The 26460-nt window shown below is 47.5% G+C and overlaps 3 protein-coding genes across 4 annotated transcripts; 2 read left to right on the top strand and 1 right to left on the bottom strand.

Moving 5' to 3' along the window:
• Positions 1 to 143: 143 nt before the first annotated feature.
• Positions 144 to 1365, top strand: LOC131674011 (chitinase domain-containing protein 1). The gene is made up of 6 exons (XM_058952437.1): positions 144 to 167; positions 408 to 557; positions 636 to 810; positions 885 to 994; positions 1082 to 1236; positions 1302 to 1365. Exons 1-6 carry the CDS (start codon positions 144 to 146, stop codon positions 1363 to 1365), a joined length of 678 nt encoding a protein of 225 aa, XP_058808420.1.
• Positions 1366 to 26374, bottom strand: LOC131673987 (short-chain dehydrogenase/reductase family 16C member 6-like). The gene is made up of 11 exons (XM_058952398.1): positions 26092 to 26374; positions 25950 to 26034; positions 25687 to 25876; positions 4086 to 4344; positions 2994 to 3118; positions 2818 to 2928; positions 2584 to 2745; positions 2432 to 2514; positions 2183 to 2299; positions 2044 to 2124; positions 1366 to 1593 (listed from the first exon to the last, which is right to left on the bottom strand). Exons 1-11 carry the CDS (start codon positions 26243 to 26245, stop codon positions 1518 to 1520), a joined length of 1443 nt encoding a protein of 480 aa, XP_058808381.1. The 5' UTR covers positions 26246 to 26374; the 3' UTR covers positions 1366 to 1517.
• LOC131673988 (epidermal retinol dehydrogenase 2-like) lies at positions 14069 to 25644 on the top strand. Of its 2 annotated transcripts, XM_058952399.1 has the most exons (9): positions 14069 to 14284; positions 18586 to 19035; positions 20295 to 20419; positions 21983 to 22093; positions 23341 to 23502; positions 23948 to 24030; positions 24182 to 24205; positions 24479 to 24595; positions 24663 to 25644. In XM_058952399.1, exons 2-9 carry the CDS (start codon positions 18807 to 18809, stop codon positions 24862 to 24864), a joined length of 1053 nt encoding a protein of 350 aa, XP_058808382.1. In that variant the 5' UTR covers positions 14069 to 14284; positions 18586 to 18806; the 3' UTR covers positions 24865 to 25644. The 2 variants fall into 2 exon arrangements, with proteins under 2 accessions (XP_058808382.1, XP_058808384.1); XM_058952401.1 differs by lacking the exon at positions 24182 to 24205 and having other exon boundaries at positions 14070 to 14284.
• Positions 26375 to 26460: the final 86 nt, after the last annotated feature.

Here is a 26460-nt window from a genome sequence, read left to right as displayed (position 1 = left end):
TTCCAGTTTTTTTACGTGCAAACAAACCGGTCAACGTATGCAGTAGTTTCTAAATAATTTTAGCGTTTTTAATGTTATTTCATACATGATAATGAATTTTCTAACGTTAGTATGTAATTTACTTATGATATGTACCTTAGTCAATGGGACTTTATCTCCAAAGGAAGGTAAAAGCTCCAAAAAAGATAAATCAATGAAAAAGGTTTGTATTAGAGCAAATCAATTTTTAAGCAATTACCCTTGTATATGAGTAATCTATTATTTACTATTGCTATTACTATTCGCTTTTATGATTGAACAATTAGTTTAATCTCGATCACTTAAATTTCTTAGGTTAGAAAATATATGCCTAATCCTTTCAGTCAAAATTCTTAAAAAACAAATTAATTTTAAACTGGTTTTTCTAGATTGGACCTGTAGATAAAGATGCATATCAAAGACACCTTGTAAAAACTACACCGAAAGTATCAGATATATTGCGTGAAAGTGGTTTATATGGAAAAGATACCAAATACAGAAATTTCGTGGCTGGTGATGTTTTGGGCTACATAACTCCAGTAAGTAATCCAATGATTTCATAGGGCAGACTTATTCTTTATCAAGTTGAAGTAATAACTGTTCATTTATGTTTACAGTGGAATGGGGAAGGTTATGAACAGGCAAAAAGGTTCCATGGAAAGTTTGATATGGTTTCACCAGTATGGTTCACAATAAATAGCAAAAGTCCTTTCAAGATTCCTACTCATGACATTCAGAAATCCTGGCTACATGATATGAGAGCTGATGACAATGACAATCATACTGTAAAAGGTAAGATACCAAAATTCAGCTATTTAAACTGCCAATACAAAAAAAAACATTCATTTTAAAAATGTGTATTATAGTTTTGCCAAGAATCATTTTTGATGGATGGTCAAATGATGATATTATTGAGTTGTTCAGTAATATAAAAAAAAGAGATAAACTTATTAGTACATTAGTGGATCTTGCAGAGGTATAATATTTACTTTCTATCTTTTAATGTGCTATAAATAATGAACGTATCTCAATTTATAAAAGTAAAATTATGCATAATGTTTAGAACTATTCATTTGATGGATATGTTATGGAAATATGGAATCAATTTATATTTGTTGGAGCAAAAAAGAATGTAGTAACTAATCTAATTATTGCTCTTGCTGATGGTTTGAGAAAAAAAGGTTTTTATACGATTTTAGCTGTGCCACCTTGGAGAGGGTATGTAATTTACTAGGGATATTGAGATTAAAGACTAATTAACTAATACTCTGTCTACATGAAAGAAGTTATACATTTATTTTAGAATGGACAAAGAACTTTTTACAAAAAAGAATTTTGAAGCTCTAGCACCACATATCAGATTTTTTTCACTTATGACTTATGACTACTCAAGTGTTCAACGTCCTGGACCAAATGCACCAATTAACTGGGTACGAAAATGTATTGAATATCTTGTACCCAAAACTTATGATCCAAAGAGATCTCAGATATTAATGGGATTAAATCTCTATGGATATCATTATACACCTACTGGAGGGGGTCCTATTGTTGGATCTCAATATTTGAAACTCCTTGACGAATTTAAAGGCAAAATTCAATATGATGAAGACAGTGAAGAACACTTTTTAGAACTTAAGTAATTATACTTCATATTTCTGTTAATTTCTACAAAAAAAATATTATAATAATCTAACATCATTCAGCTTTGTTAAAAATTATTATATAATATAGGTAACAATTCTGGTATATTTATTTCAGAACCAACGACGGTGGTTTCATATTTTTTCCCACACTATATTCCATTCGCGCAAGATTAGACCTCGCTCACGAATTAAAAACTGGCATCTCCATTTGGGAGCTTGGGCAAGGACTGACTTATTTCTTTGATATGCTGTGATAATGTATGTACTTAAATCTAATGTTTTTTGTTTCTATCTTGTATATTTACAGTGGTATATTTTTCACAGTCATGAAGGATATAAAAATGTATCTTGAAGTTGGTATTATTTTATCGTTTCTGTGCTTCGAGCCTTCATCATCATCATTGTCTGAGGACCTTGAATGATATGATACATCAGAGCCCAGCACATTTTAGCCGGCATCCAACTGAAAAACATAAAAATTGCTATGTAATCTTATAACGTCCGATGAACGTAAACATTACAATTTAAGAGGCAGAAAGTATCTCATTGCTCTGGGCAATATAACCCAATTTTCATTTGCACCGATTGCTGCTACGACTTCACTGGCAACATATTCTGGCTCGAGCATTGGCCTTAATCTGTGAAAATGTGCAATTACAATCTCGTGATAATCTTTGTTAATGATGGTTGTATTAATTTTTTATTTTCAAAAAAATAAATTAAGTTTTACTTCTGTTTTTCAATATTTCAGTGTAACAACGTTTTCTTACCTTGGCTTCACTCCACTGAACATTCCGGTGTTTATGAAATAAGGACAAACCAACGTCGCTTGAATGCCATCGTAACCGTGGGTCTAAAAAAATAATTACATTCATAATTAACGAAGAGTAATTTGCAAGACGTTTGACAATGCAATTCTCACCCTCAGCTCCGTAAAGAGGCTTTCGTGGTAACCGCAAGCAGCGAACTTTGTAGCGCAATAATCAGTGCAATTGTAAGTGCCTAGAAGTCCAGCCACGCTTGCTATGGTGACGATATGGCCATGATTTTCTCGCATCATTTCTTTCAAAAATGCTTTTGTTGTCTATTAAAAGAAACACGATTAGATTTTAACGTCGAAAGTGATAATATAATCATTCGGGAATGAAGTACACACCCAATAGTGTGAAATGATGTTGACTTTGAAAGTCATCTCGATTTCATCGTCGGGAATATCCAATAGAGTACTGCCGTAAACGTAGCCAGCATTATTTATTAATATCGTCACCTACAAATTCATTTTGATATGATTGCAGTCCTGATATTCAATGAAACGTAAAAATAATCCCTGACATTTCCAACGTCAAGTTTGACAGCCTTGGCGGTCTTGTAAACCTTCTCCCTGTCCGAAACGTCGCAGTGATAGGCCCAACATTTGCCTCCAGCCTCCTGTATGAGTTTGGCAGTCTCCTCGACTCCTGTTGCAAACGCGCGGTTAGTTCACTTAACACGGATAATCTTTACGGAGAAAGTTTTCGCAGACCTTGAGTTTCTAATTTTAGCTGTACGTTTACATGGGCGTTCATTTTGATTCTATGAGTAACGAATCTCGCAAAAAGAAAGCGCAAAAATGACGAAAAAAAAAGAGGAGCCGCGTGTTGCTGAAACAAAGTAAACTCTTGTAAATCTCGTGAAATCGGCGATTTCGACGAGAAAGTGATGAATCCCCGCGGGCTAATACACGCAAGAGACGACGAACAATGTGACCGGCAGAGAGACACTTTCGTCTTTCGTGCACTACGCGCGATTTTTCAAATAGGCTAATAGGTTTTTTTCGCACCGACGCAACGGCGTATCATTACTTACTCCGCCGAGGGAAAGTTGCACAATTTTTGCGCGACGGGCAATAATTCTATTTCCGTCAGCGAGGGCAGTGATTGTCGTCCGGCTCGGACGCTCTTGCATCGCGTCGGCACATCAGAAACTGCTTCGTGGGGGGCTTGCGCGACTAAATGCTGCCGCGAGTAGCGAGTTCCGTACCGGAGAATTGATTTCGCTTCGATTCGTTCATCGATTATATGGAGCATCGACGATAAAATTACAAATGAACCCGATGTACTGGTTTGCCGGCAAACGTATAGAGAGTTGCTCGCTGTAAACAGCGCGTAAACTCCGGTAATTCGTTTTTACTTACGAGTTACGCGCGCGTTTATGCGCTTAACTCGTCTGCTCGTTGAAAGCGAACGAGCGAACGCGCAGTTGAAGCGTGCGCCGAAGTGCCTGTAAATCGGCTTATGCTTATCTTGGGCCACGCCTAAGCGTCCTGAATTCGCGATAGTGCGTCACCGTAAGAAACCCAACTTTCCGAGGCTCACCCGAGCGGACTTTGTTGCGCGTCGCAGCTGACATCGCAACGGATATGCCGTCGACTGTAGGCGCACTCACCTGTCTGGTTGATGTCCCAGGCAACCACGCTGCATCCCTTGGAGGCGAGCTTTTGCGCGATAAGCCGTCCGATGCCACCGGCTGCGCCAGTCACGAGGGCCACCTCCTCGCGCAGATTTTTGCTACGATAGCGCCGTGGTACGAAGGTGAGTATCGCAGCCTCCAGCGCGTAAATCAACGACATCACCACGAATATCGTCGAGTCGTACAGCAGCGCGAATAGCTCGCGCCACTCGATCACCCACATGTTGTTCTCGGCCTGTGGAAAATTTGCGGTCCTTCGATGCGGGCTAACGCATTCGACACGCTGCCACGAGGCTGTTCGAATGTAACAGCTTCTCGATTCGACTGCCCGCGGCTACGCCAACAATGTGGAATCGGCAGCGTGCTCGTTGCTTGCGTCGCGGCGCCGTCCGCTCCACTAAAAGAGTAGCACGCCCGATCCGTCAAAAACGCGAGAGCTCGCGTGCGTCGCCTGGATATGAAACGAGCCAACGACCGGTCGTCCCGTAATCCCGACGCATATCCATTCGCTTCTTTAGCCGCGCAAACGAAAGTCGGTTGCGTGCTGCGCTGCTCGTTCTATATACGAATCACCGCGTAATGGGCTTCCCGCGTAATAATATATCGAGAAAGAAGGATCAACAAACCCACGGGAGCGTAGCGCCGGTGCGCGGGCAATCTTCTGACTTTCTACATAAGAGCCATCGGGTATCGGGCATCGAACGCCAGACGTGTACGAAAGCTTAAAAATGGATTAATTATTTGGTATTAGTTTGTAAAATAAAAATAAATCTTACACATGGTCTTTTCAGACCACGGATAAATCTTTGGTAAGAAAATGACAAACAATGAATTTGCTTTTTGACCTCAGTATTCGTTCAACATCCGACATCCGATGTCCGATGGCACTTATGTAGAAAGTCCCTTATAGCTTTGAAAACCAGCTGCATGCCGCGTCCCTTTTTTCAGATTTAATCGCATCGTTGGAATGCTTCACAACAAACGGTACATCTCTGCGCGTCGTTTGTTACTCTCCTGCGGTTTGATTTTATTGTAACCTGACGCTATGTTGAATTTGATCGTCAGCTATAGCACAATTACACTTTGTCTTAAAAAAGCAAGTGGTTGATAGTTACGCGCGAAGTATGTAACAATTACTGCAGAGACAAGTCAATGGATGTAAGTTAACGAGCAAATAAATAATTATAGTATTCACGCACACACACACACACACACACACACACACAATGCATTCATCAATCAAGTTTGCTTCACGACCCATTCAAAATCATTTTAGCTTTGTTTTCACGCCAATCGGACCCTAAGAGCGAAGACTGATCGCAGCACTTACTCAAACGGGATATGTCACTGGTTGAATGTAAACACAACCGACAATTGAACGCGGAAAGAGGTAAAGGCCGCAACGGTACATCTATACGCGCGTACATGCGGCTACACGACGAGATGTTGGCCCGACGCGAGACTCTAACGGAGTGACGAGCGAACGACACCCCACGCGTGGTCCGCTGCCTGGAGTAGCGCGCGCCGAGTGAAAGCGCGGCTGCTGGAAAGTGCGCAGCTTAGCATGTGAATGGACGTCGCGGGAGGAGGATCGGCTTTGTTTGCGATCGTCGATCTGTCGGCGAGATGCGCGTTCGACATTCACTTTCGTCGTCGGCAAAGCTCAAAGCGATTCAAAATTCCGAATATACATATAGAGCTGGACGATCGCGCGATCGATAACCGCTACGGCCTACCCAATGGGCGCATCGGACGAGCTTACCCATCGAAGGAGAGCGACGCTCGCGCCAAGCACAGCCGACTGTCGATCGAGCGGTTAAGAGGTTCGCTTTTCTCCTCGACAAGGAGCGTCGAGCGAAGAAAATAAAACAGATACGTTTTTCGGGTGCGCGGGCGTACGCGTCAGCTTGTCGCGTGGAGCAGTAGAAAGTCGAAAAAAAAACTCGCGGGCGTCAATTGCCGAACGTCACTCGCCACCCGATTCGAGGGCAACATTTTTGAAACGGACGCCGTATACGAGCCGCTCGATCGGAGCTGCAGATCCTGCGGGCTTGATTGCACGCGCGCTCGGAACTTCTAGGTCCAGGAGCAGAATGTCAGCGGCGAAAGCGGTACGACGCGACACTTTCTTCTCCCTCTTCTTCGTCTCGTTTGCGGACAATCGACGAACGTTTCGCCGGCTGTGCGACCAAGTCGTGCTGGTCCGACGATGAAGAAATTAACGCTCTCCCTTTTAGTTTCTTTCGAAGTTATGGAATTAGGATGCGGCGCAAAGTCAATAATTGAACAGCGATTGCGTTCAGTGCCAGCGCTTAGCTAAATACATCGTACAGTTTGCCTCGTTGTTGCGCGCAATAGTGAAAACTCACGGGCCAAGATTTTTTTTTTATCTAAAACTAATAATCCACGACAGTTTCGCCATCGCATCCGAGGAAAGGAAACGCTTCTCTTTATGAAGTTTGCACACCGCAAACATTCGTTTCGAGTTGCGACAAGACACATCTCGATGCAGCTTCGGCTCTCGCGCGCGCGGCTGCTACTTAGGGACGCGTTGCGAAATATATTACAACGGTAGCGATCGTTCGCGAGACAGAGAGATAACTATCAAGAGAGCCTTTGCAATGCTTGGTTATGGGACTTATCCGTTAATGAGAAAGTGATTTTTGTCTTCGAATCCAGGCGAATGAAGCAATTGATATTGTGAGCGTGGAAACGGATTGGCAATTATGCAACGCGCCATTAGAAATTCTACGTGGACTCACGTGTGTCTTTAAAGGACGACGTTAGAAGGAAAAGCAGCAAAGGCTTCTCGATCACATTGTTACCATAGTCGATCAATAATTCATACGGGGCTCTCGAGGGATACGAGGACAAAGCGATGTTCGTGAATACACCCGATGAATATTCAGCGCGCGGCAGATTGAACGCTTTTCCGTAACGCGCGCGGCTGATTGAACGACGTCAAACGTTACTGCGTGGCTTTCACGCGTGTACAAAAGAAACAAAGGGCTAACGGCGCCGGAGTGAGCCGCGGCACGTTTCTCGATCGGTCTATACTACCCAGTTCGTGCAACTTTCGCGAGGCGTCGATTTTGCGGAAGAGGGTCGCTCCAATTGCGAAGAAGGGCAGGTCGAAATTCCTGCTTTCGGTGTAATTCATCGCTTACGCGGCGTTACGACTACTTATTCACACCTGGTGCAAGGAGAAATCCTCGCATTTCTCGTTCATTTCGGTACGATCGCTCGTGAAAAATATCACTAATCTTCGTTGATCTCTCTCTCTCTCGCTCTCTCTCTGTCGTCGCTTCCGCGAGAAAAAAATAAACGCGGAGAATTTCGCGTGAAGCTATACGTGTGCCATGCACTAGGCGATGCATCTTCGCGCGGGTGAAAGGACTCTCACGGAAAGAGGAAATCGGGTCAGCGAACCGCTGAGTTTCTAGGCTGTCGATTGCGCGTATAAGGCGCTCGACGGACGTATACGTAAATAAAGAATGCAACGAACATAACAGTCCCTCATCGCGTAATTAATCGATTGATAATCGACGTTCGTAATGCGCTCCTCGTTGTCAATCGAGCTTCGAAGCGCCGGCCGGGTGCAGCGCGTTCATTCGGTACTGAGAAATTCAATGAAGAAGTTTTTCGTTGGTATGTCCGTGCAGACGATTTCTTTTATGATAATAGCGTGCTTGATAAAAGCTTAAATGACGCTAAAGACTGCTCGTGTTGCCGATCGTTGCCGACTCGTTTGTCGGCCCAAGAAAACCAAATCAAACGAAAACCTGACCTCCCCCCTTTTCCCGGTCATAAATATGCAATCTTCAATTGCCAACTCATTTCAGTAGAATTGTCGTTCGCAGCCAAACCTCATGGAAATTCGCCGTCACGTACGCGGACTGCAAGAACATTGCAGATGCAAGCATCAAGCGCGACAAACCAATCAACTTCCCTTTGTCTTTCTTCGCGTCATTGTTTATCCTGACTGAGGCAAGACATTTCTGTTTTACTACACGGGTTCAATGGAATTGCCGATCGTCTATTTGCTTGACCATTTGTTGAGAGAATGAATTACTTTTCTTAAAATTAAAAAATGGTTAAAGATCCGATGTTTATAAAAAAATAAGCGAGTCAATGATAAATTTAAAACGAATATTTATGTTTCTCTCTTCAAATATACTCATCATGTAGAAACTTTAAATGCTCGAGGGTAGAGTGCTTCCATCTAACATATAGAACTTGTCTGTATGTTTTCTAAAAAACAGATTCTTCGATCGGTTGGAAACTTGCTATCCTACTTGTCCGACCGAATCGCGGAGAAACCAGCAGCACCTACCATCGATGAGCCTTGGTAATGTAAAAATATCACGTAGACAAATACATTTCCAAACCCGTTATCGTCGAGCACTGCTGCGATTTTTGTGCGAATTATAAGATCTTCGTTCCTATTGATCGCAATTTCAAAGCTAAAAGAATTATCATTAAGAGAGAACCTTGAAAATGAAGAAAAACATGACGAACGCTCATTCATTCCGAAGTGATAAAATAAAGCATTCACGGAACTATTTTCCAATCGTCAATGTTTACGACGCACAGGCAACTGATCAATTTACAAAAAAACATCATTTATATTAAAAGATATATATGCGTGTATTCCAATTATCATTGAAAACATCGACGCCTTTTCAATAAAAGCGACCGTATATATGACTCGGACATCAGCATCAATAACGTGTTTCGTGACTTTCATTCAGCAGCTGCGAAAATGAGATTTGCCGTGTTGAAACGCAACACAAAAACGCAATAAATTCTTTTGTGTGCAAAGTGCTTACTCACTAGAAAATCGAAAGTGTTGTAAAACATCGGACAGCTTTACGGTCGAATCGAGATCCCTACGCATTTTTACGGAGTGTAGATAACGGACGAAAACCTGTTCGCACAATTGACCGTCTGACCGTATAGTCTCGCATGCACTCACGCGCGGCCAGATAACAATTGCGACGACGAGCTCGTGTTATTTCTAAAACTGATATCGGTAGCTTTTGTGACCCACAATTTCTTCAACATTGCGCTCTAACGAAGCACACGCGCGGCTTCGGCGTGACATTTGCGTGATTCTAACGGGTTTCTCCGTCAATAAAAGAACAGTCGACAAGAAAAGTACGAACGACATCTGGATACCATAGAATCGGTTTGTTTTCGAATAATAAATCAATCTCAATTAAGAAAAAACTGTCGACAGGGTCACGTGCCCGGGATACTTCGGACACTTCTCAAATGGACGCATAACGATCCACTAACCATCGGTAAACGATCTATAAGCGATTTTACAGGCTCATTAAATTGACATTCGCTCGTAGCCTAAATTATCTCCGGCGCTACTAAGTATAGCGCGTAGGCTGATATTTGTCGAACACTCCAGAAAGAGAGGGGGAGAGAAAGAGAGAGAGAGAAGAACCGCGATGATTTAATAATGCACGGGCGCATGGATTGAAAAGGAAAGGAAAAAAGTTCAAGGTTACGAGGATCACTCGATCTCGTAAACAGCAGTTGGGCAAGGATTTTCATCTCGCCAGGGTCGCGAGCTTTCACTCGACTGACAGGCTGGCATAAGGCAGGAGCTATCATAACAGCGCGCACGCGTTGAAACTAGACCGGACGAGTACTCGATGAGCATCGGCGCGCCGTGGCGCTGCGTTGGAAAAGTGCCGCGCGGCTTTATTTACAATTCGCGACGCCGTAAATCCAGCGCCGACTGCATTGCAAATCTCATTAAAAGGATACACGTGTATACTTTTCTCGCAGCGCTCGATTCGCTCGATGCGCGTGTAACTAGCTCGATGAGTTACACATCCTTGCATACGCATTGTTAAAAACCGGTATTTAGGTACTCCGGGAAATCGAGCTTAGCGGTATTCGCGAGATTGGAATTAACGTGATTTACGAGAGAGGTTTCTCGTTACATTTACTGCCTTGTCGTGAGAATTATAAATCCAACGAATAATTTTATGGGGATGTACGTTTAATTATTTTTGAATTTTATGGCTGTTCGTGGATGTTCTTGCAATCGTTTTACATTCTTTGCTAACTGAAGCGCAAACCAAATTGAAATCTTTTCTAGAAATGATGTTACACAACGTGCAGCAAGGTAACAGTGACTTTGGCGTGCGAAAAAGAAAGGAAAGGGGTGGGGGGCTACGAAGAGCAAAGTGGCCAACGCACGATCACTCGCCACGTGAAATTGCGAATATATTGAGAAAAGAGAAGCCGCGAAATGTATATCTTGGATCTGAATGAGCGCAAACCGGTGGAACCGCCTCGCGCGCAGAGATAAACGACGCAGGCGGCGCAAGGTCATAAAGAACAGATCGCACCGACGCTCCGGTGCTTTTATTTGGAAGTGCACTCGCGCAGAGTTGCCCGTGGTATATGGTGTATGCTTTTGAAAATTTTGCTTATCGGACCCTGCGTAGCCGCGGAACGATGAGCGATCGGTCAAGTGACGTAACTGCGCATCAATTCCAAAAATCCATTATCGTGTCGGTCCATAAGCGGTGAATATGTTTTCGGTACCTTGGAAATGATTTGCTCGCGCTCGCGCGAAAAGCATTGATCAGTCGAACGTTAAAGCATCCGTGTATCAGAGCGAACGAAAAGAGAGAGAGAGAGAGAGAGAGAGAGAGAGAGAGAGAGAGAGAAAATTGACCCGGTCGATATCCGTAAAACCGGTTGGCTGTTCTGCCTTGGAGGGAAGAGGACAGTTACGGCGAGAGCAATGGCACGTGAGAAGGATTTTTGAGAACGCGCGCAAACCACACACACGCTCGACGGATCAAAGTCTGAAGAGCCGCGAGGTTGACGACAGTTTCCTCTCGCGATTTTTGCATTGTAGACAGTTCCTGTTTTCGGTGGCAATGTCGCTAGCGAATACTGACGGCTCATTTCGGACACGAGCGAGCACGGAAATGTTGTTGTTGACGCGACGTTTGCCGTGACGATGGAACTGGACCTTGAGCGGTTTTTGCGGATTTGTTTTCGCTATTCCACTTGAATTCACACGCGCGAAGAAGAAGCGAATAAAAAAAATGAGAGAACGAGAAGAAGATGGTCCGGTTGTTATTTGCGCATTGAAAGGATGCAAAAGGAAAACATTTTCGCTGCCAACGCAAGTGGCAATGATTGAACGCGGAAGCGAAAATACAAATGATCCAATGAGCCGACAAGTTTTTCCGAACGAGAGCGCGATCTTACTGCGAGTTAATTTTTTATCCAGTGATAAAAAGAAGCCTTAATAACCGCCATCGAAGTATCACGAACGACACGTTTATTGCGTCTTCGAGACAAAAACACTGGCTTCGCCGTCGCTTCTTTTTACTGATTTTTAATATCGGCAGACATTCGTATCGCCGTACTTAATTTGCGCCTAATAATACTTGACACAGAAAAACACACAGCACGCGCCAGCCAAATGAACGGCTATGCGAGGTATTTTTTATCGAATTCGGGACGAAGAAAAAAAACCAATGAAATCTCTTACCCACGAGAATTTTCGGCGCGAGGTCGCGTACATAGATCCTACGGAGGCACACCTGCAATAATTAGGCGAACGCATTGGGGTCAAGGGCGTTTATGTATTTCGTTGCGCGAGCGACATATTTTTCGCAGACATTGCGTACGTTGAGGCAGTTTATGAAATCTCGATCGAGATTTTTTGTACTTTCGACTGGTATGTCTCATATTGATGACACAAAATTCGTGATAATCATTATTTCAGTGGACGATGAATCAGACGATTACAACAATGTCTCTTTTTTTTTAATAAAAATGTTGTTCTAGCGACTTTTAACGCAACGAACGTCCTAGATTCAAGTAATTTCTCTTTTTTTTTTTCAAGAAACTTTTTCACAATCGAATATAAGCAAGAGAATGCTGCAGAATCGTATAATAGCTCGACGATAAATTAGCGCGTGAAGTTTAGTAATTGCATTTATCGTTCATCATGAGATTGCGTCGGAAATAAGGTTGATGATTGTTACATCAACTGTTACATCAAGCGACAAGCAGAATAAAGAGAAAAAGAGCGCTTACATTTTCCATTCATTGGTTATCCGAAATTTCCCTGGACCGATTCATAGCCCGACAATTTTCACTTTGGTTCTTTGCTTATGACGGTGCCGCGGTAGTTCGGTCAGTGTATTATTCAGAGAGATGCTTTCGTCACGGAAGACTGTTCGTGACAACTAATTTACGGTGAAAATGAGAACTCTAGAAGTCTGGAAAGTGGCCTGAGATGTTACTTCCGTTACGGTGAATTATTACGCATGCCGTTTAGTGGTCATGGTTTATCTTTCTATTCGGTACGCGACATTGTCTTGTTTCTCAGATTTGCGTGATTGTGCGTCATGACGAATTCAGAAAAGTTATTTCTGTAAGTATTTCATGGGAATGCCAATGAAAGTAGCAATGCGTTTCGATATCAGTCCAAAGAGACGAATGAACAATTGCGAAGGGTCTTTACTTTTTCTTGAAGAGCATGTACGACTCGTCATTTAGCAAATTTCACGAAGTTAATTTAGGCAAGTATACCTTTAGATTTTTGGGACTATATATTCGTCGTGAAAACTTTTTGTAGAAAATATATTAAGGAATATAGTGGCATATGTAATGATGTTTAATTCTATGCCGGCATTTTTTTTTATTTTTTCATCTACTTTAAAATAGTACGCAAGTTTCTTTCAACCTCAATTATTTACAAATTTGAAACTGAATCTTCGTTAACTCCCATTTATTACAAATTTTTAATAAAACTTACAATCATTTTCTTAACTTCTGTTTATTTCCGAACCTACTTGCCGTTATCTATGAACGAAAAGTAATAATAATGCAATTAAAAATTTATTCCTTTAAATTATGACATCCATATACATTATTATTTTTATACAAACCTTCTACCGTAAATACCCGTCAAGTATGAACATTTTCTAAATCATGGGTAGGAAAAAGATTATATGCTATTACATATATAGGTATAATGTAGGTAGTGTAGATAATAGAAGATGACAATTTGGAAATATTATGGCGAAGAACATTTCTTTTGCGTATTTCGATCATTTAACCTAAATCAATTGTCAAAAGTTAAATAAAACGTTTAATGCATTTTGTAATCTATGTAATTATATAGAAATGAGAATGAATAGCTATGGTGATGCATATTATTAATCATGTACGACATTAAAATGAAAAACACCTCGGTCGAATTCTCCAGAGATAGTGGTTGATAGCGAGCCTTCGACATACTTGCCCAGCCGTTGTAGCGACGACAAACTCGTAGAAGCTTGTCATTACGACTGAATTCGGACGGATGAAGAAAATAAAAAAAATTAATGACGCCCGTGCCTGCTCTTGGGATTCGTTGGCATAGGCAACGTCGAGCGGACACTGTTGTGTTATCGTTAGCCCAATTTTTCGCGACAGTTAGCCGACAATTTGCAGCGCCGATCGCGTTCGTCCTGGCCACCGTAAGGTGCGCTCGTTCACCTTCGACCGCTTACCTCGGAAGTTATCGACGTTTTTACCATTTTTTCTTTGCGTCTTTCACAATGTTGTCCTCTCATTTGGAGAGGGGGGAGCTTACCTCGCGTTAACGTACAAATTTAATAACGGAAGAACGGCCGTCGACGCATCCGCGAAAAGCTTTCTCCCGCTACCAATTGGCCGCGATATTGATATATATTTACCAACAATGGCTAGTGAAAGACGAAGTCCCGAGAGAAGCGACACGCGGTCGGCAGTTACCACCACTGGGGGGGTCATCCCCCTGTTAAAATGAAAGCGGTCGCGTCGCGACCCCATACTGCAGCCGCGCGCGCGCCGAGTGAGAGTCTCTCTCTCTCTCTCTCGGGCAGCAGTGCGCGGCTCGATTCATATTATAACTTCAGTCCATCGCAAGCCTCAGCGCCAGCAGGACTGGCCCTCTCTCTCTCTCTCTCTCGCTCTCTCGCTCGCTCGCTCACTCACTCGCCGTTACAATTTGCTCGTACGCGCTTGCGACACTATATATAAGCAAGGAACAAGATTTGCTATTTCTCTTTCGTGGCCTGGATACACTCAGTGTGTGGCTTTTCCTTCTTCTGCTTGATTTGGGAGAAGACGTCGATCAGTGTGTTTTTTAACGATTGGTGAGTGATGCACATTGGCTATTTTGGAAAGTGCTTGCGGATTGGGACACTCGTGATATCTGTTAAAATGAGTTTGTTGAACCATCGGACGATTTTTCTTATTCTTCTTTTTTCAATTTAGTAGACTCTTGCAAATTGAAATGATATCTTGCAATCTCCTCTTACTAAAAAAACCTGTCCAATCACATTATTGAGCCTATTCCGCAAAAAAAAAAAAAAAAACACGAGCCGGACCCGTCTTTTTTTCTTTTTTTTTTCTTCGTCCTCGAATCGGCTTGCCGTTTAACCGAACCCGTCCGCGAATTCGTCAGCTTCGAATTAGGATAGCCGAACTCTGTTGGAAGATCTCGTTGCTGGTTTATCTTTTCCATTGTTTTCTCGCGGAGAAAGCTCTCGGTAAATCGCTAATGGTTCTCCGACGGCTGACGTTATTGCCAAACACGTGACTCCGCGTCGTTGGGCCACTTAGATCGCGCGCGCGAAAGCTCTCCACAATTACAAAGCGCACCGCGGCGGCTTAACTTCCAATTTGATCGACAGCCGAGAGTCGGAGAGATGTCGTGCTACTTAGCGGACGAGAGAGGAGACGTTTCGCATCTGCAGACGACGATCATGGTGATGATGATGCGCGTGTGTACACAGCCCGTTCATAAACGCGGATGGAACGCTCTTCGCATATTATCCCGCGTGGTTTCTATCTTTTGTAATTATAGCGTTTCTCTTCGAGAGAGAAAAAAATGAATCCAGCGTGGTAGCCGTGTTTATCTCCCGGCGATGTTTGATTAGGAAACGTCGTCGCGCGCATTCCCCATTTAGAAACTCCTCGCCTGTCTTTTTCGCTTTTTTTCTGAAAATTTCGCGCGCGCGTCCTCGAGTCTCGTGCAAAGGTCGATTTCCGCGGTGAAACACAAACGAGAAAACCGTTCGGGCGAACGCGACTTCCTCTGTTTATCCGCTCCGAGCCGTCGGCTCGACATTATGATGTCGCATATAGCGACCGGCCAGCGGTGTCTTGAATGTCACGCGACGAGCGAAATAGAAAAGTCATCTCGTTGGCATCTCGGACGGAACCCAAAGCGGAGCTATACGCGCGCGCGCGGTAAGAAACTGGTGCACGCGCGCGTTGGCCAGTTTTTGCCGCGATCACACGCAAGAGATATCAGACGGTTGCAACACGCGGGCAGGTGCACGAGCGATTTCCGGCGATTGGGGAAAACGAAAGGAATCGATTTTCCAATCTTGCCTTTAATTCCCGAACGCGCGCGCGATGCCATATCTATGGGTATAACTAGCCATGTAAATGTACCTACACTTTCGGAGGATTCAAGGTGAACGCGTGTGCCGTTGCGATATGCAAGACTCGAAAGTTTGGATTACATTTCTTGCGCGCTCCGTTTTCGACGAAGGAAAAAAAAAATTTAATGAGACGATTGCGACATTTTTCTTTCTCGGGTAATTACACCGCCGACATGGTTCTAATGCGTCATAAAATCACTGGGCTGCGTACGCGTGCATCGCGGCAAAATTACACCGCATGAAGTGAATCGCAGGTGTGCGCGCGCGCCTGTGAAAATTGATCGCGCGCGTACGAGCGGAAACAACGCGGACGAAAACTCATCAGCAAACCAAACACACCATTACCCAAGCGCCTCGTGTGCAATTTTAGGAGCGACTAATTCGCCACTTTTGCGTTCGCTTCGCATGCGATTAGCTTACTTCTGGCGCAGCAGCAGCAGCAGCAGCAGCAGCAGCAGCAGCAGCGCCACGTATACCAGAGGAAAGTTAACGGCGAGCGCATCTACTTTGCGGCAGAGATCGCGCCTCCTTTTTGTTCTGGGCGTCGGCGTATCGGTTATTGGCTCTCTCGCGCGTATTCTCGTCGGCGTTTCGCTTTGGCTTCGCTTATGAATTGCCGTTTATCGCGCGCGCGCCCTCGAGCGACAACTCGCGATATTCCGCATGCAAATGACGATCCTCGAGGCGTACGCTGAAAGTAAAAGCTGCTCGCTGGCTCCCAGCGATGCGCGCCGAATTTGTTCCACAAACACGTCCCGCGTACACCAATCCGTACGGCATCTAAGCGCCCGCAAACTTTCACAATGACAATCTCGCGTTCGACGCGAGTATGAGCCTCCGCGGGTCGCGTCTCGCCGTAACAACGACGACGAGCGCGCGCGGAATGAGGCGACTCGTCTCGCAGCCTCTCTGCGCCGTATGCAGCAGCGCACGGATGCGCGCGCGTTCGCCTTTGGCGCCGCGCGTCTGTGCAGTTCGGCTTTGACCTCGGCTCGCTTTCGCGCCGATCGACGACGCCGAATCGAAAGTAAAATCGCGACGTCGAGGCTCGTCGACGACGGTTCGCCGCACCGAGGAATTCGCGTCACGAGCGCGCGACGCGCGGCATTGCGCAATCCAACGCTGAGAGAGCCACACGAGAGGCTCGCGCACGCGACGCGCAGCTGGGCGGTGAACCATCCCGTCTCTCGCTCGCTTGACGCGAGTCGCCGATGCCATCGCCAAGAGGCACAACGTTCACGGGAGGTCTCTGCCCTCGCCGAATCGACGTCCTCGGCCGACGACGTCAATTACGACGCCGGATAGTCCTTCCAGCGGCGATCGACGTGGGCTCGCGCGGCCTTCGCCACCTTATCGGCTTTCGCGCAAAGTGGATTGTTTATTCGTCCATCGCCAATGTTTTTTAACGATAACACGAATGTAGATTCGACGACCGGTCGATAAAGATAATGTTAACTTTGAGCAGGCGACGCGTGTCAACTTGCGAACACAGTATATGTTGCTCCTCCTCCGTCGTTAGAACGCCCGAGAAAACTAGCCGATACATGTAAAAAATTGAACAAAAAAATAAATGAATAAATTGCCGTTGATACTTATTTACTTCGCGGCCAATCGAAATCTTGCGCAGAGTCGCGATTTGATCCCGAGTGCGTGTGATTATTCAGCAAACAGTAAACGCCGTTCGCTCGATGGTCTCCGCACCCAGTTGGTTTTTTGCGCAACTGCAGCTCGAATCGTAACACGCTTGCCAAGTCTATTATCCTCTCCTTTCTCTCCGCACGATAATCAAGCGCGGCACCTGCAGACGAGTAGTCGTTGCCCAATGGAAATTGATGCGGCTGGCGGAATGACTCGAGAAGAGGCGCAGCTAGATTGGGAAACGCCGAGAATGCGCGTCGCCCTCTCCGCCTCGCGACGGGACGCTTTGATTACGCGGAAAAACGACTTTTCGGCGCGCGTCGCCTAGGTCGTTCATTCCGCGCTGGCGAAGAAAAATGCGCATAAACCGTTGTGCTGCGCAATGATCGCGCGAATTCCCAATTCTTCCTCGTCGATAGCGTGTCGTAATCGAGACGGCCGATGGGACGCTGCACTCCCAACACGATATTCAACGAATCCCTCCCAGCGCCGTTCATCGAAGCTCCTAGGTGATGGTTTTGAAATCCATTTCAAAATGATGCGCCATTACGTCACGCAATTACCCTGCGGGGACATAAAAGGACTCTAAATGGAAACAAATAATACATCTCTCTCTCTCTCTCTCTTTCTCGTTTTCCCGACAAGTCGGCGATTACGCGTTTCGCTGTAACGGGCGCTCGATGGAGCGCGACGGACAATGGTGCACGCGCGATTTTCGTGGTCGCTGCAGCGTGAACGAACGAAACGCGCGCGTGACAAGCAACCCGACGCATATGAAATCGGGCGAAAACGAAAGTTCCGTTGGAGTCGTTAGAAAGCGACCGGCCGCAGTTCCAGATTGTAATAAGCAGCGCAGTGCCGCTTTTGTTTTCACTTTTTTCCACTCTTTTGTTTTCTTTTTTACTTTTCATCGTACCCGAAATTCTAGAGGCAGGCGCGCGCGCGTGATCGCTATCGGCGACTCTTGTGAAACGAGACGGACGCTGACGTTGTTTCTCCGGGGCAGAGAAATTGTCGCCGAAAGTTTCGCGCGCACGCGCGCGCTTAAACGTGCAAGCGTCCTTTGTCATCGACTGTGCGATGGCCAAACTGATATTGAGATTTGACCGCGATCAACTCGAATGGAAAATTTTTTGCACGACCGGTTCGGTCGACGAAAAAAGTCGGCTCGACCGCTCCACGTAAAAGCTTCTTTGGCGTGTGTCATTCCAATGTCGTCCGATCCTCCACTGCCGAGACGAAAGCCCATCGAGCGCTCAAGGGCACGTAGAAACGACAGTCGACGTCTCATCTCGATCCCAAGGCAAAGCAATGTAGAGCAGCTCTACGTCGAAAGTGTGTTCCAACGAGGGTGTTTGAATGTGCAGATCGAGGAGCGAACCGGCGGGCGAGCAGCGGCGGCGGCAGCTGTGCAGGCGAGCGATTGCGCGCGCGCGCGCGCGCGCGCACCACACGCGAAGGGGGGAGGAGCGCGGTGGTCGCATCGATCGCGCGAGCAGCCTGCACCCCGGCGCGCGCACTCGCGTCCCGGCTAGCGTGCGGCGCGGAAGCCCCAGCCCCGCAGAGACACCGAGGCACCAGCGCCGAGATGTCGTGGCTGAAGTCGACGGGCGACGTGCTCGGCTTCCTGCTGCTGTCCGTCGCGGCGATCATCGAGGGCCTGGTGAAGGCGCTCATCCCGCGCAAGTACCGCATGAAGCAGATCGCCGGGGAGATCGCCCTGGTGACCGGCGCCGGAAGCGGCCTCGGCCGCCTCATCGCCCAGAAGATGGCCGAGCTGGGCGCCATCGTCGTCGTCTGGGACGTCAACAAGCAAGGTTCGTGCCGACGGCGCTTTTCGCGCCCTCCCGCGGCCCACCGCGCCACGTGCTCGCGCGCGCGACCCCGCTCTGATCCCCGCGTGGCCGCCCAGCCAAGGGGAGAGCGCGCGCGCGAGCTTGCGCGGAGCAGCTCGCGCGGACGACGACGGAGTGGCCCTGTGCGCTCGCCGTCCGCGCGACTCGTGGCTCCGAGCAATTTGGCGGACCTGTGCTCGGGCCTGACGCTTTGACGGCCGGTTGCCTCGAGGTCGCTCGATCCTCGTAGGCCGAACGCGACGCAGACATAGGCGAAAGTGTGTGCTACGAGGAGATCGGCGAGTGGCCGCGCTCCGAATTCAGGCTTTTGCGTAATAGCTTATCGCGCTAAGCGACTCATTATATGCAGTCGTCAAGGCTACTTCGCGGGACCGATCGCTGCGATCTTGCAAAATCGCATCGATAGCGCTATTAATAAGCGGCGCCCCACCGATCTTATCGAGCGCGTTTGACCTTCTTGGTGCGCTCGCGATTGATCAAAGTCACTCGTCTGTGCACTCGTTGACACCGTGACCGCGTCGCGCCGAGGCGCCACGTTTCTCGATAAGGCCCGCTCGATCGAGACGACGACTTATCTGCGGAACGACGCTCAAGGTCGCGACTCGCCGAAAAAGCTCGCTGCCACGAGTGACTTTGCTTTATCCCAAGGTCCAACTCCATCGAGGGTAGCGAGTGCTCGAAGAGAGGAAAAAATTAGCGCACGGTGTAATCGGTGCCTCGGCAATGCAGTGTGCAATCGCAAAACCACGAGGTCGGTTTCTTCTTTTCTTCCATCGTGGATCGTGTTTTGCGCACAGTTGCCGATAATTCTGTCGGAATTCCGGCTATTGTAGAAAGCCGAGCGCGTTTCCTACGCCCGTCACGGCGTCGTAATCAAGTGGTGCTCCTCGCTTCCGTTTCGCCTTGGGAAAAAGAAATGAAGGATTAGCGCATGGGAGTGCCTAGTCCTTCGCGTGCGTCGCGAATCGCGATCGTCGACCGTTTTAGCCCTCAGCCGCAGACCGACGGAGAAAAAAGCCAGCGGCACCGCGAACACGACGAAGAAGCAGCTGTCCTTATGGCCGGCGACAGCCGCTACTTCGACAAAACGACGGTTAACCGCAGCTCCGACTACGCCGAAGATTTCGCGGAGATGCGCGGCGATACTTTTCTTCGTCGAGCCTGCGCTTCAGAGGCGGTACTGCCGTTTAGCTGATTGACCTGTGTGACTCTTATTTCAGGACTGGACGAAACGGTGAAGATGATCAAATCATCGGGAGGCACGTGCTACGGCTACGTCTGTGACCTATGTAATCGCGAGGACGTTTACAAGAAGGCAGCTCTGCTCGATAAAGAAGTCGGACGAGTGAGTTATTCATCGATTTTTTCCACGACTCTCAACCTTCTTTTCGCCGATGTAAAGGAAAAAAAAAATGATCAACGATTCCACGTCGTTTGATTAACGAGCATGCCGAATGAATTTTCTTTTTTTTTCTTCCGGCCGCAACTAACACAATGGCTTATTAGGCGCGATCGACTGCGCAATCGGCGAGCCTCGTTATCTCAGCATCCGAATCGACGCGCCGCTACGATTTCCTTGGTATGCGCGCGTTTCTCCCCGTTCGTGAGCGCGCCTTACGGCCGCGTATCCATCCGATCGAGATCGGAGAGCCCTTCATTAAAAGAAGCCTTCGCGCGTGCGCGTCCAGTGAATTTCACTTTTACCACAGTGCCGCGAGAGAGGACAGAGGCCGCCGCCGCCGCCGCCGCCGCCGCCGCCGCCGTTTGTTCGCCCGTAGGAAAGCGCCACGAGTCGTCCTCGAGGTTCGCCGGGAAGGCGCGGAAAAATCGCGCGAGCCCCGAGTCTCTCGCATCGAATTCGGTCATCGGACACCGGCGCCCGCGAGTGGAGAGGGAAGACACTCGCGGCACACGGGTACGACCGTTAAACGCGCTCCTCGTGAAAGCACTACGGCCGCCGGCGCACTATTACAGCACCATTTAACGAACTTGAATGCGCGCCTCGTTTCCCCTTGTTATTATCATCGTTGTTATTTTTCTTTTAATTGCTCGCGTGCGTTTGCCACGCGTCACGGTATACTTCGATAATGGCGCCCGCGGATCTTGCGCCCAATGGATGTCGGCGCGTTTCTAGTTTTTTGGAAAAGAGAATATGGTCACGCTCTCTTTGTTCCACCAGCCGTTTGATTTTCATAAATTTCTCAGGCAAGTTCATTATTCGTCTGTCACGGTTGATATACCGCGCCGCGTGTAATTGATACGTGGGCGCGCGCTCGCTCGGCTTTTTGATATCGCGACCTGGATTGCGTCGACGGATCGGACGTCCAATGTGGATCCGCTCCACGGAGTCGTCGCGCTCGCCGCTGGCTCTGATTGCCCATCAACGCGAGGATTTACAGCTGCCCGTGCCCGAGTCACCGATCCGAAAGCGGCTTCGGAAAAACACGGGGAAAGACCGAAAAGTCGAGTCTCGTTGGGCCGCGACAGTGCAGCCGCGCCGCGGGAGATAAAAGCCCCATCGGATACGAGCGTTTCGCGGCGCTTGCGAAAGTGCAATAGGCTGTTGCGCCAAAGTTGCTCGCCGCGCGGTTGCGAGATACACGCGTGCACACGCTAAACAGCTCTCGCGTGCACGCCAGTTTTTTTTTTTTTTTTTTTTTCTTTTTCTTTTTCCTTCTGCGAGACAGACGAAGCACAGAATGCGAAGTTTTTTCTTGTCTTGTTTTCCGAATGAACTTTCTTGTCCGCCGCCGTCGATTCGAATGCGCGTGAATTGCAAAGCAGGTATAGCACTGCGGGATCGCGCGTTTTTCCATCGGGAGTGGATTTTCGGCGCCAGCTCCATCGCGATCGCCCAATTGGACGCAGAAATCGTGGCCAATCGTCAGCTGACGCTTCTTCATTGCAGGTATCGATCCTCGTGAACAACGCTGGAGTCGTGACCGGCAGGAAATTCCTCGATTCTCCCGATCAGATGATCATCCGCACGATGGAAGTCAACGTCATGAGTCATTTCTGGGTAAGTCGCTTGGTGTTTTCCGACGTCCAAAAGAGCGCTATTTTGCCCGGCGAAACGCGGCGAGGATAGAGAAAAAGGCGCGCTAGATGCTCGAAAAAGGAAGGAAAAAATGAAAAGAGTTCCCTTTCTCCCGAACTCGGTGGCGCGTACGAGCATTCAAGGACCACGAGAGGAGAGAGAGAGAGAGAAAGAAAGAAAGAATTCGTCGCTTTGCAATAGAGGCGTGCGCGGTGAACGGCATTCCGTGTTTGGGCTCAGTTGCAGGTAGCAGCCGCGAAACCGGTATCGGGCGCAAACGATATCGGTAGACTCTAGACGACCGACGCGTCCCGATGCTTGACGCGTCGGCCCGGCTTCGCTTTCGGGGCCGTCGGCTCGACCGCGCGAGGGGCAGCGTTGCACCTCGCGCGAACTCGCCGCCCAAGCCTCGCGTAAATGCTCGGCAACTAAATCAGCCATCGAATTCTATTCCACCGAGCAGCTTGAGCTCGCGAATGGACGATCCAAAAGAGCAACCGAGCGGAGGGGACGAGCTTCGAAGTACGCGATTAATGTTCTCCATTCGTCTCGCCGGTTATGATCTACTTATCCCCGCGAAGCTTCTTCCGCACGCGGAGTCGTAACGGTAACTCATCGGCCAATTTTTCACGACGAGTCGCACTACGCCAGCCAGAGAACGAGAGAGAGAGAGAGAGAGAGAGAGAGAGAGAGAGAGAGAGAGAGAGAGAGGGAGAGAGAGAGAGAGAGAGAGAGAGGCGTTAAACGATTTCGACGTCAACACGAGAAACCAGTATCCTCTCGCTGACCTTCATTCCGTATCTCGCTTTTATTTCGCGTATGAAAATACAACAGTCGCAGCAGCAGCAGCATCGAAATTCGGGTCTTTCGTCGTCGGCTAGAACGTGTTTTCGATACATGTTCGAATTCCACGGCGGTTATCTCGCGTCCGTTTCATTCCCGTTCTGTCGGCCGGTAAAGAAAGGAAAAAAAGAGGCGATTCGCGCGTCGAGAAGACCTCTCACGACTCGCATCCTGCCCGTCACGCGTATTTTACAACTCGGGTTGGTTCTTCGTTCGCGAAGGTTCGCGCGAGGCGCGTGCAGCCGCCAGAGTTGACAAGCAATCGACAAGAGCCAACGTTGACCAAGGCAAGCTCACCCGAGAGAACGACGACAAGGAGACCCGGCGATCCGTCCGAGGATCGAGTCGTGCACAAGCAGGTCGCTAATCCAGATGTTTTTGCGCAGACGGTGAAGGCCTTTCTGCCGGCGATGCTCAAGGAGAACAAAGGTCACATCGTGAGCATAGCCAGCCTCGCGGGACACGTCGGCTGCCCCAAGCTCGTCGACTATACCACCTCCAAGTTCGCTGCCGTGGGCTTCGACGAGGCGCTGCGCATGGAGCTCGAGGTGAGTGCCGCGATCGGAGACGAGGACAAAGGCCGGCGAATGGACGCTCCAGCGCGGCTCCTCCGCGATACCCTCTTCGCTTCGTCGCTCGAGCGCGCGCGGCGAGGAGCGCCGCATCTCGCCGAACGAGCGGCAGACGCGACGGCGCGCCGAGGTGTGTGTGCCGCTGACCTAGAAAACCAAGCACTCGGACACTCCGTGGATCTGACGCCGGCTTGGCATTGTCGATATTTCTCGCGCCTCGCAAGGACAGCGAAGGCCGTGTGCGCTGTCGCTGGCGCCATGGAAATTGTCCGCGTCGAGAAAGGTCACGTCGGAGTTGCGGAGAGAGAGCCGTGCGATTCGCGCGGTCCAGCGTTGAGAACGACTCGAATGTGCCTCGAAGGGAGCGCGCGATTCGCGTGCCCGCTCGTTTGCCAGCTCTAACACTGTTGCGTTTCGACAGGCCGATGGATACGACATCAAGACTACTGTGATATGTCCGTTCTTCATCAAGAGCACCGGCATGTTCGATGATGTCATGGCCAGGTGAGTGTCGCACCAATGCTTGCTCGCTCCTCTCTCTCTCTCTCTCTCTCTCTCCTCCCCCCCCCTCCCTCGCTCCTGCTCAAAATAATTGGCGCGAGCAATCCGTTTTGGCGTGCAAATGATAATACAACGCAAACATTGTTCTTTACAGAGGTGAAATAGTCATATCCGACAGGTAATGCTTTGCTTTTGTGAGAATACTCGTTGCAAGTGTCTAAACAAGCTTTCTCGTTTCAAATGTTGTTTAACCGACAGTCGAATACGCTATGTGTTTGCTCGAATGCGAGGTATAAATAAACAACACCAAAGCTTCATCATTCACGAACTCGCGATTGCTGTTCGCGTTCATGCTCTTAAAATACCATCTGTGTAGCGAGTACGAATGTTTCCAATGAAGTCGTGGTGTGCATGCCAAGTAAATGTCTAATGTCTTTCATCTTCTTCGCAGGTTTATTCCGATCCTTAGCCCTAACGAGGTGGCCGATCGCGTTGTCTCGGCCATGCGGTGCGACGACAAATTCGCCATCATACCAAGTTATTTACAAGTATTGCTAGCAGCCAAATGGTAAGTCGGGTCGTCGCTCGCGCGAGGAACTCGCCGACTAAATGCCCCCGCTTTTCCGCGTCGGCAGGATGTTCCCGTGGAAGTGCGCGAAAATGCTGCTGAACGGTTTAGTGCACGACGCGGCGCCGTCCAATAACGCCTACCCACAGACGACGCTGACACCGCAGCTCGACAACGCCGGCAGCGGCAGCGGCAGCGAGGACGAGCCCAGTGGTGTCATTCATCAGCAGCTCGCAAGGCGCGTCTCCAGCTCCGAGAGGAAGCCCTAATGCACACATATCTTCGACGAATATTGCGCGAAACAAACAAAACAAAGACGAACGTACAAACGGAAAGTACACGCTCGAAAAACACGCATATCTATTATACGCGAAGCTCAACGACGCACAGCGGCAACGTCTTTGTTCCCTTCGCGAATCTACGTTGCGCGAAAACTTATCCCGAGTCTTCCGCGATGTTTTAAGTGCCATCGCCTTGCCTTCGATGTAACCACACGTCGTAGTTATAAGTCGCTGGACGACGAGGCGCGTTTTCTCCTTCTTTTCCCTCGTATCTTTGATATCTCGTGTACGCGTATAGTTAGGGTTCTTAAAGGTGTGAATTCTGTAATTTAGCCGATAACCCCGAGAGCTCATTACAAATGTAAGATATTATCCGTGCAAGGATGATTCGCTGCAAAAGCAACAAAAACGAAAAAGCAAGCAAGAAGTGTCAAATACACAGCCAAAATTTCGTTGTGAATGCGCAATAAATGTTTTATTCCTCCCGGTGGACCAACACGACTTTTTCTTGAATGTACAGCGATAAATTTTCACAAGTGTCGCGTATTTGAATTCCCGTTGTTTTCTCTCTACTGTTATCAAGCCCAGATGCAATTCTTGGGCGCGAAGATCACCTCCTGTGAAGCAAAGTACGTCAAGGAAAAGTCATTCTTTGTACATTGTTACACTATACGACTGTTGTGTAGATCTTTTCTACGTCGATGAAAAATAAAAATAAATCAATTTGTACTCTATTTGTAATAACGAGAGCTATTTTCGAATTTATTACTGTGAAATAAATATTTTGCTTTGTAAAAAATATAACATTACTTGGTTGCTTTTCGATGACCTGCCGTACCACTCATGTCCTAGAGGATCGGTGTAAATGAAGTCCGAACGCGGATGATTGTCCTTCCAAATTGCAGTTAGAGAAGTACCGTCTGGGAAAATGTAGGTTCCTTTACCACTGAATGCGCCTTGTTCGTCGAGTTCGCCTATGTACTCGGCTTTGTTGCCGTAGCTAATTGGTTGCAGATATGAGATCGAGGCATTCGATTCACTCCTCCATATTTAATCAGAAAGATTTTACTCACGTTGCGTGAAAATTGGAGCATACGGTATCCTTATCCCAAACTGCTTCGTACGCGTCTCCGTCGTAAGTTCTGTAAATGCCGTACCCTAAACAAAATTATATAACTCAGCAAGTAACTCTCGATGGGTTATCTTTCCCGTTACCGTGCCGATAGATTTCCTTCTTATTTACAATCATGTATCGGCCCTCGTACGAGTCGCCATTCGAAAAATTAAACGAGCCTATCCCCTGTTTAACAACTTCGCGCTCAATAACTTCAGTTTTACTTGCTTTCGACTTTCTTTTCGCCTTTTCCATTATCTTAATGTTATTTTTCGTTTTATAAAAAGTACGTTTTTGCTGATTTTGCAAACTCGTATTCCCCAAACATTGCAAACAAAAGTTGCGTTTGTATTTTGTTTTTTGCTGTCGCGTATCATATCAGATTAAATTAACGAATAAATAAATAAATAAATGACATTCCAGAGGATCAACTGATAAAGAAGAGCATAGCGTGATTACAACGGAAGTAA

The sequence above is a fragment of the Phymastichus coffea genome, unplaced genomic scaffold, assembly GCF_024137745.1.
Source record: "Phymastichus coffea isolate CEN01 unplaced genomic scaffold, Cenicafe_Pcof_1.1 PCOF00208, whole genome shotgun sequence".
NCBI classification, from domain to species: domain Eukaryota; kingdom Metazoa; phylum Arthropoda; class Insecta; order Hymenoptera; family Eulophidae; genus Phymastichus; species Phymastichus coffea.
The sequence above is the reverse complement of the archived record's forward strand: the minus strand, read 5'-3'. Positions and strand labels throughout refer to the sequence as shown.

What these genes read in the sequence shown, in the direction of transcription:
- LOC131673988 (XM_058952399.1), top strand. Translation starts at nt 18,807, where the DNA reads ATGTCGTGGCTGAAGTCGACGGGCGACGTGCTCGGCTTCCTGCTGCTG. An exon ending in CGCTGCGCATGGAGCTCGAG is followed by an intron (nt 23,503 to 23,947) that starts GTGAGTGCCGCG and finishes GCGTTTCGACAG; the next exon opens with GCCGATGGATACGACATCAA. An exon ending in TTCGATGATGTCATGGCCAG is followed by an intron (nt 24,031 to 24,181) that starts GTGAGTGTCGCA and finishes TGTTCTTTACAG; the next exon opens with AGGTGAAATAGTCATATCCG.
- LOC131673987 (XM_058952398.1), bottom strand. Translation starts at nt 26,245, where the DNA reads ATGGAAAAGGCGAAAAGAAAGTCGAAAGCAAGTAAAACTGAAGTTATT. An exon ending in GAAGGAAATCTATCGGCACG is followed by an intron (nt 26,035 to 26,091) that starts GTAACGGGAAAG and finishes AATTTTGTTTAG; the next exon opens with GGTACGGCATTTACAGAACT. An exon ending in CTGGGACATCAACCAGACAG is followed by an intron (nt 3,119 to 4,085) that starts GTGAGTGCGCCT and finishes CGTTTGCAACAG; the next exon opens with GAGTCGAGGAGACTGCCAAA.
- LOC131674011 (XM_058952437.1), top strand. Translation starts at nt 144, where the DNA reads ATGGGACTTTATCTCCAAAGGAAG. An exon ending in GACTTTATCTCCAAAGGAAG is followed by an intron (nt 168 to 407) that starts GTAAAAGCTCCA and finishes TGGTTTTTCTAG; the next exon opens with ATTGGACCTGTAGATAAAGA. An exon ending in CATTAGTGGATCTTGCAGAG is followed by an intron (nt 995 to 1,081) that starts GTATAATATTTA and finishes CATAATGTTTAG; the next exon opens with AACTATTCATTTGATGGATA.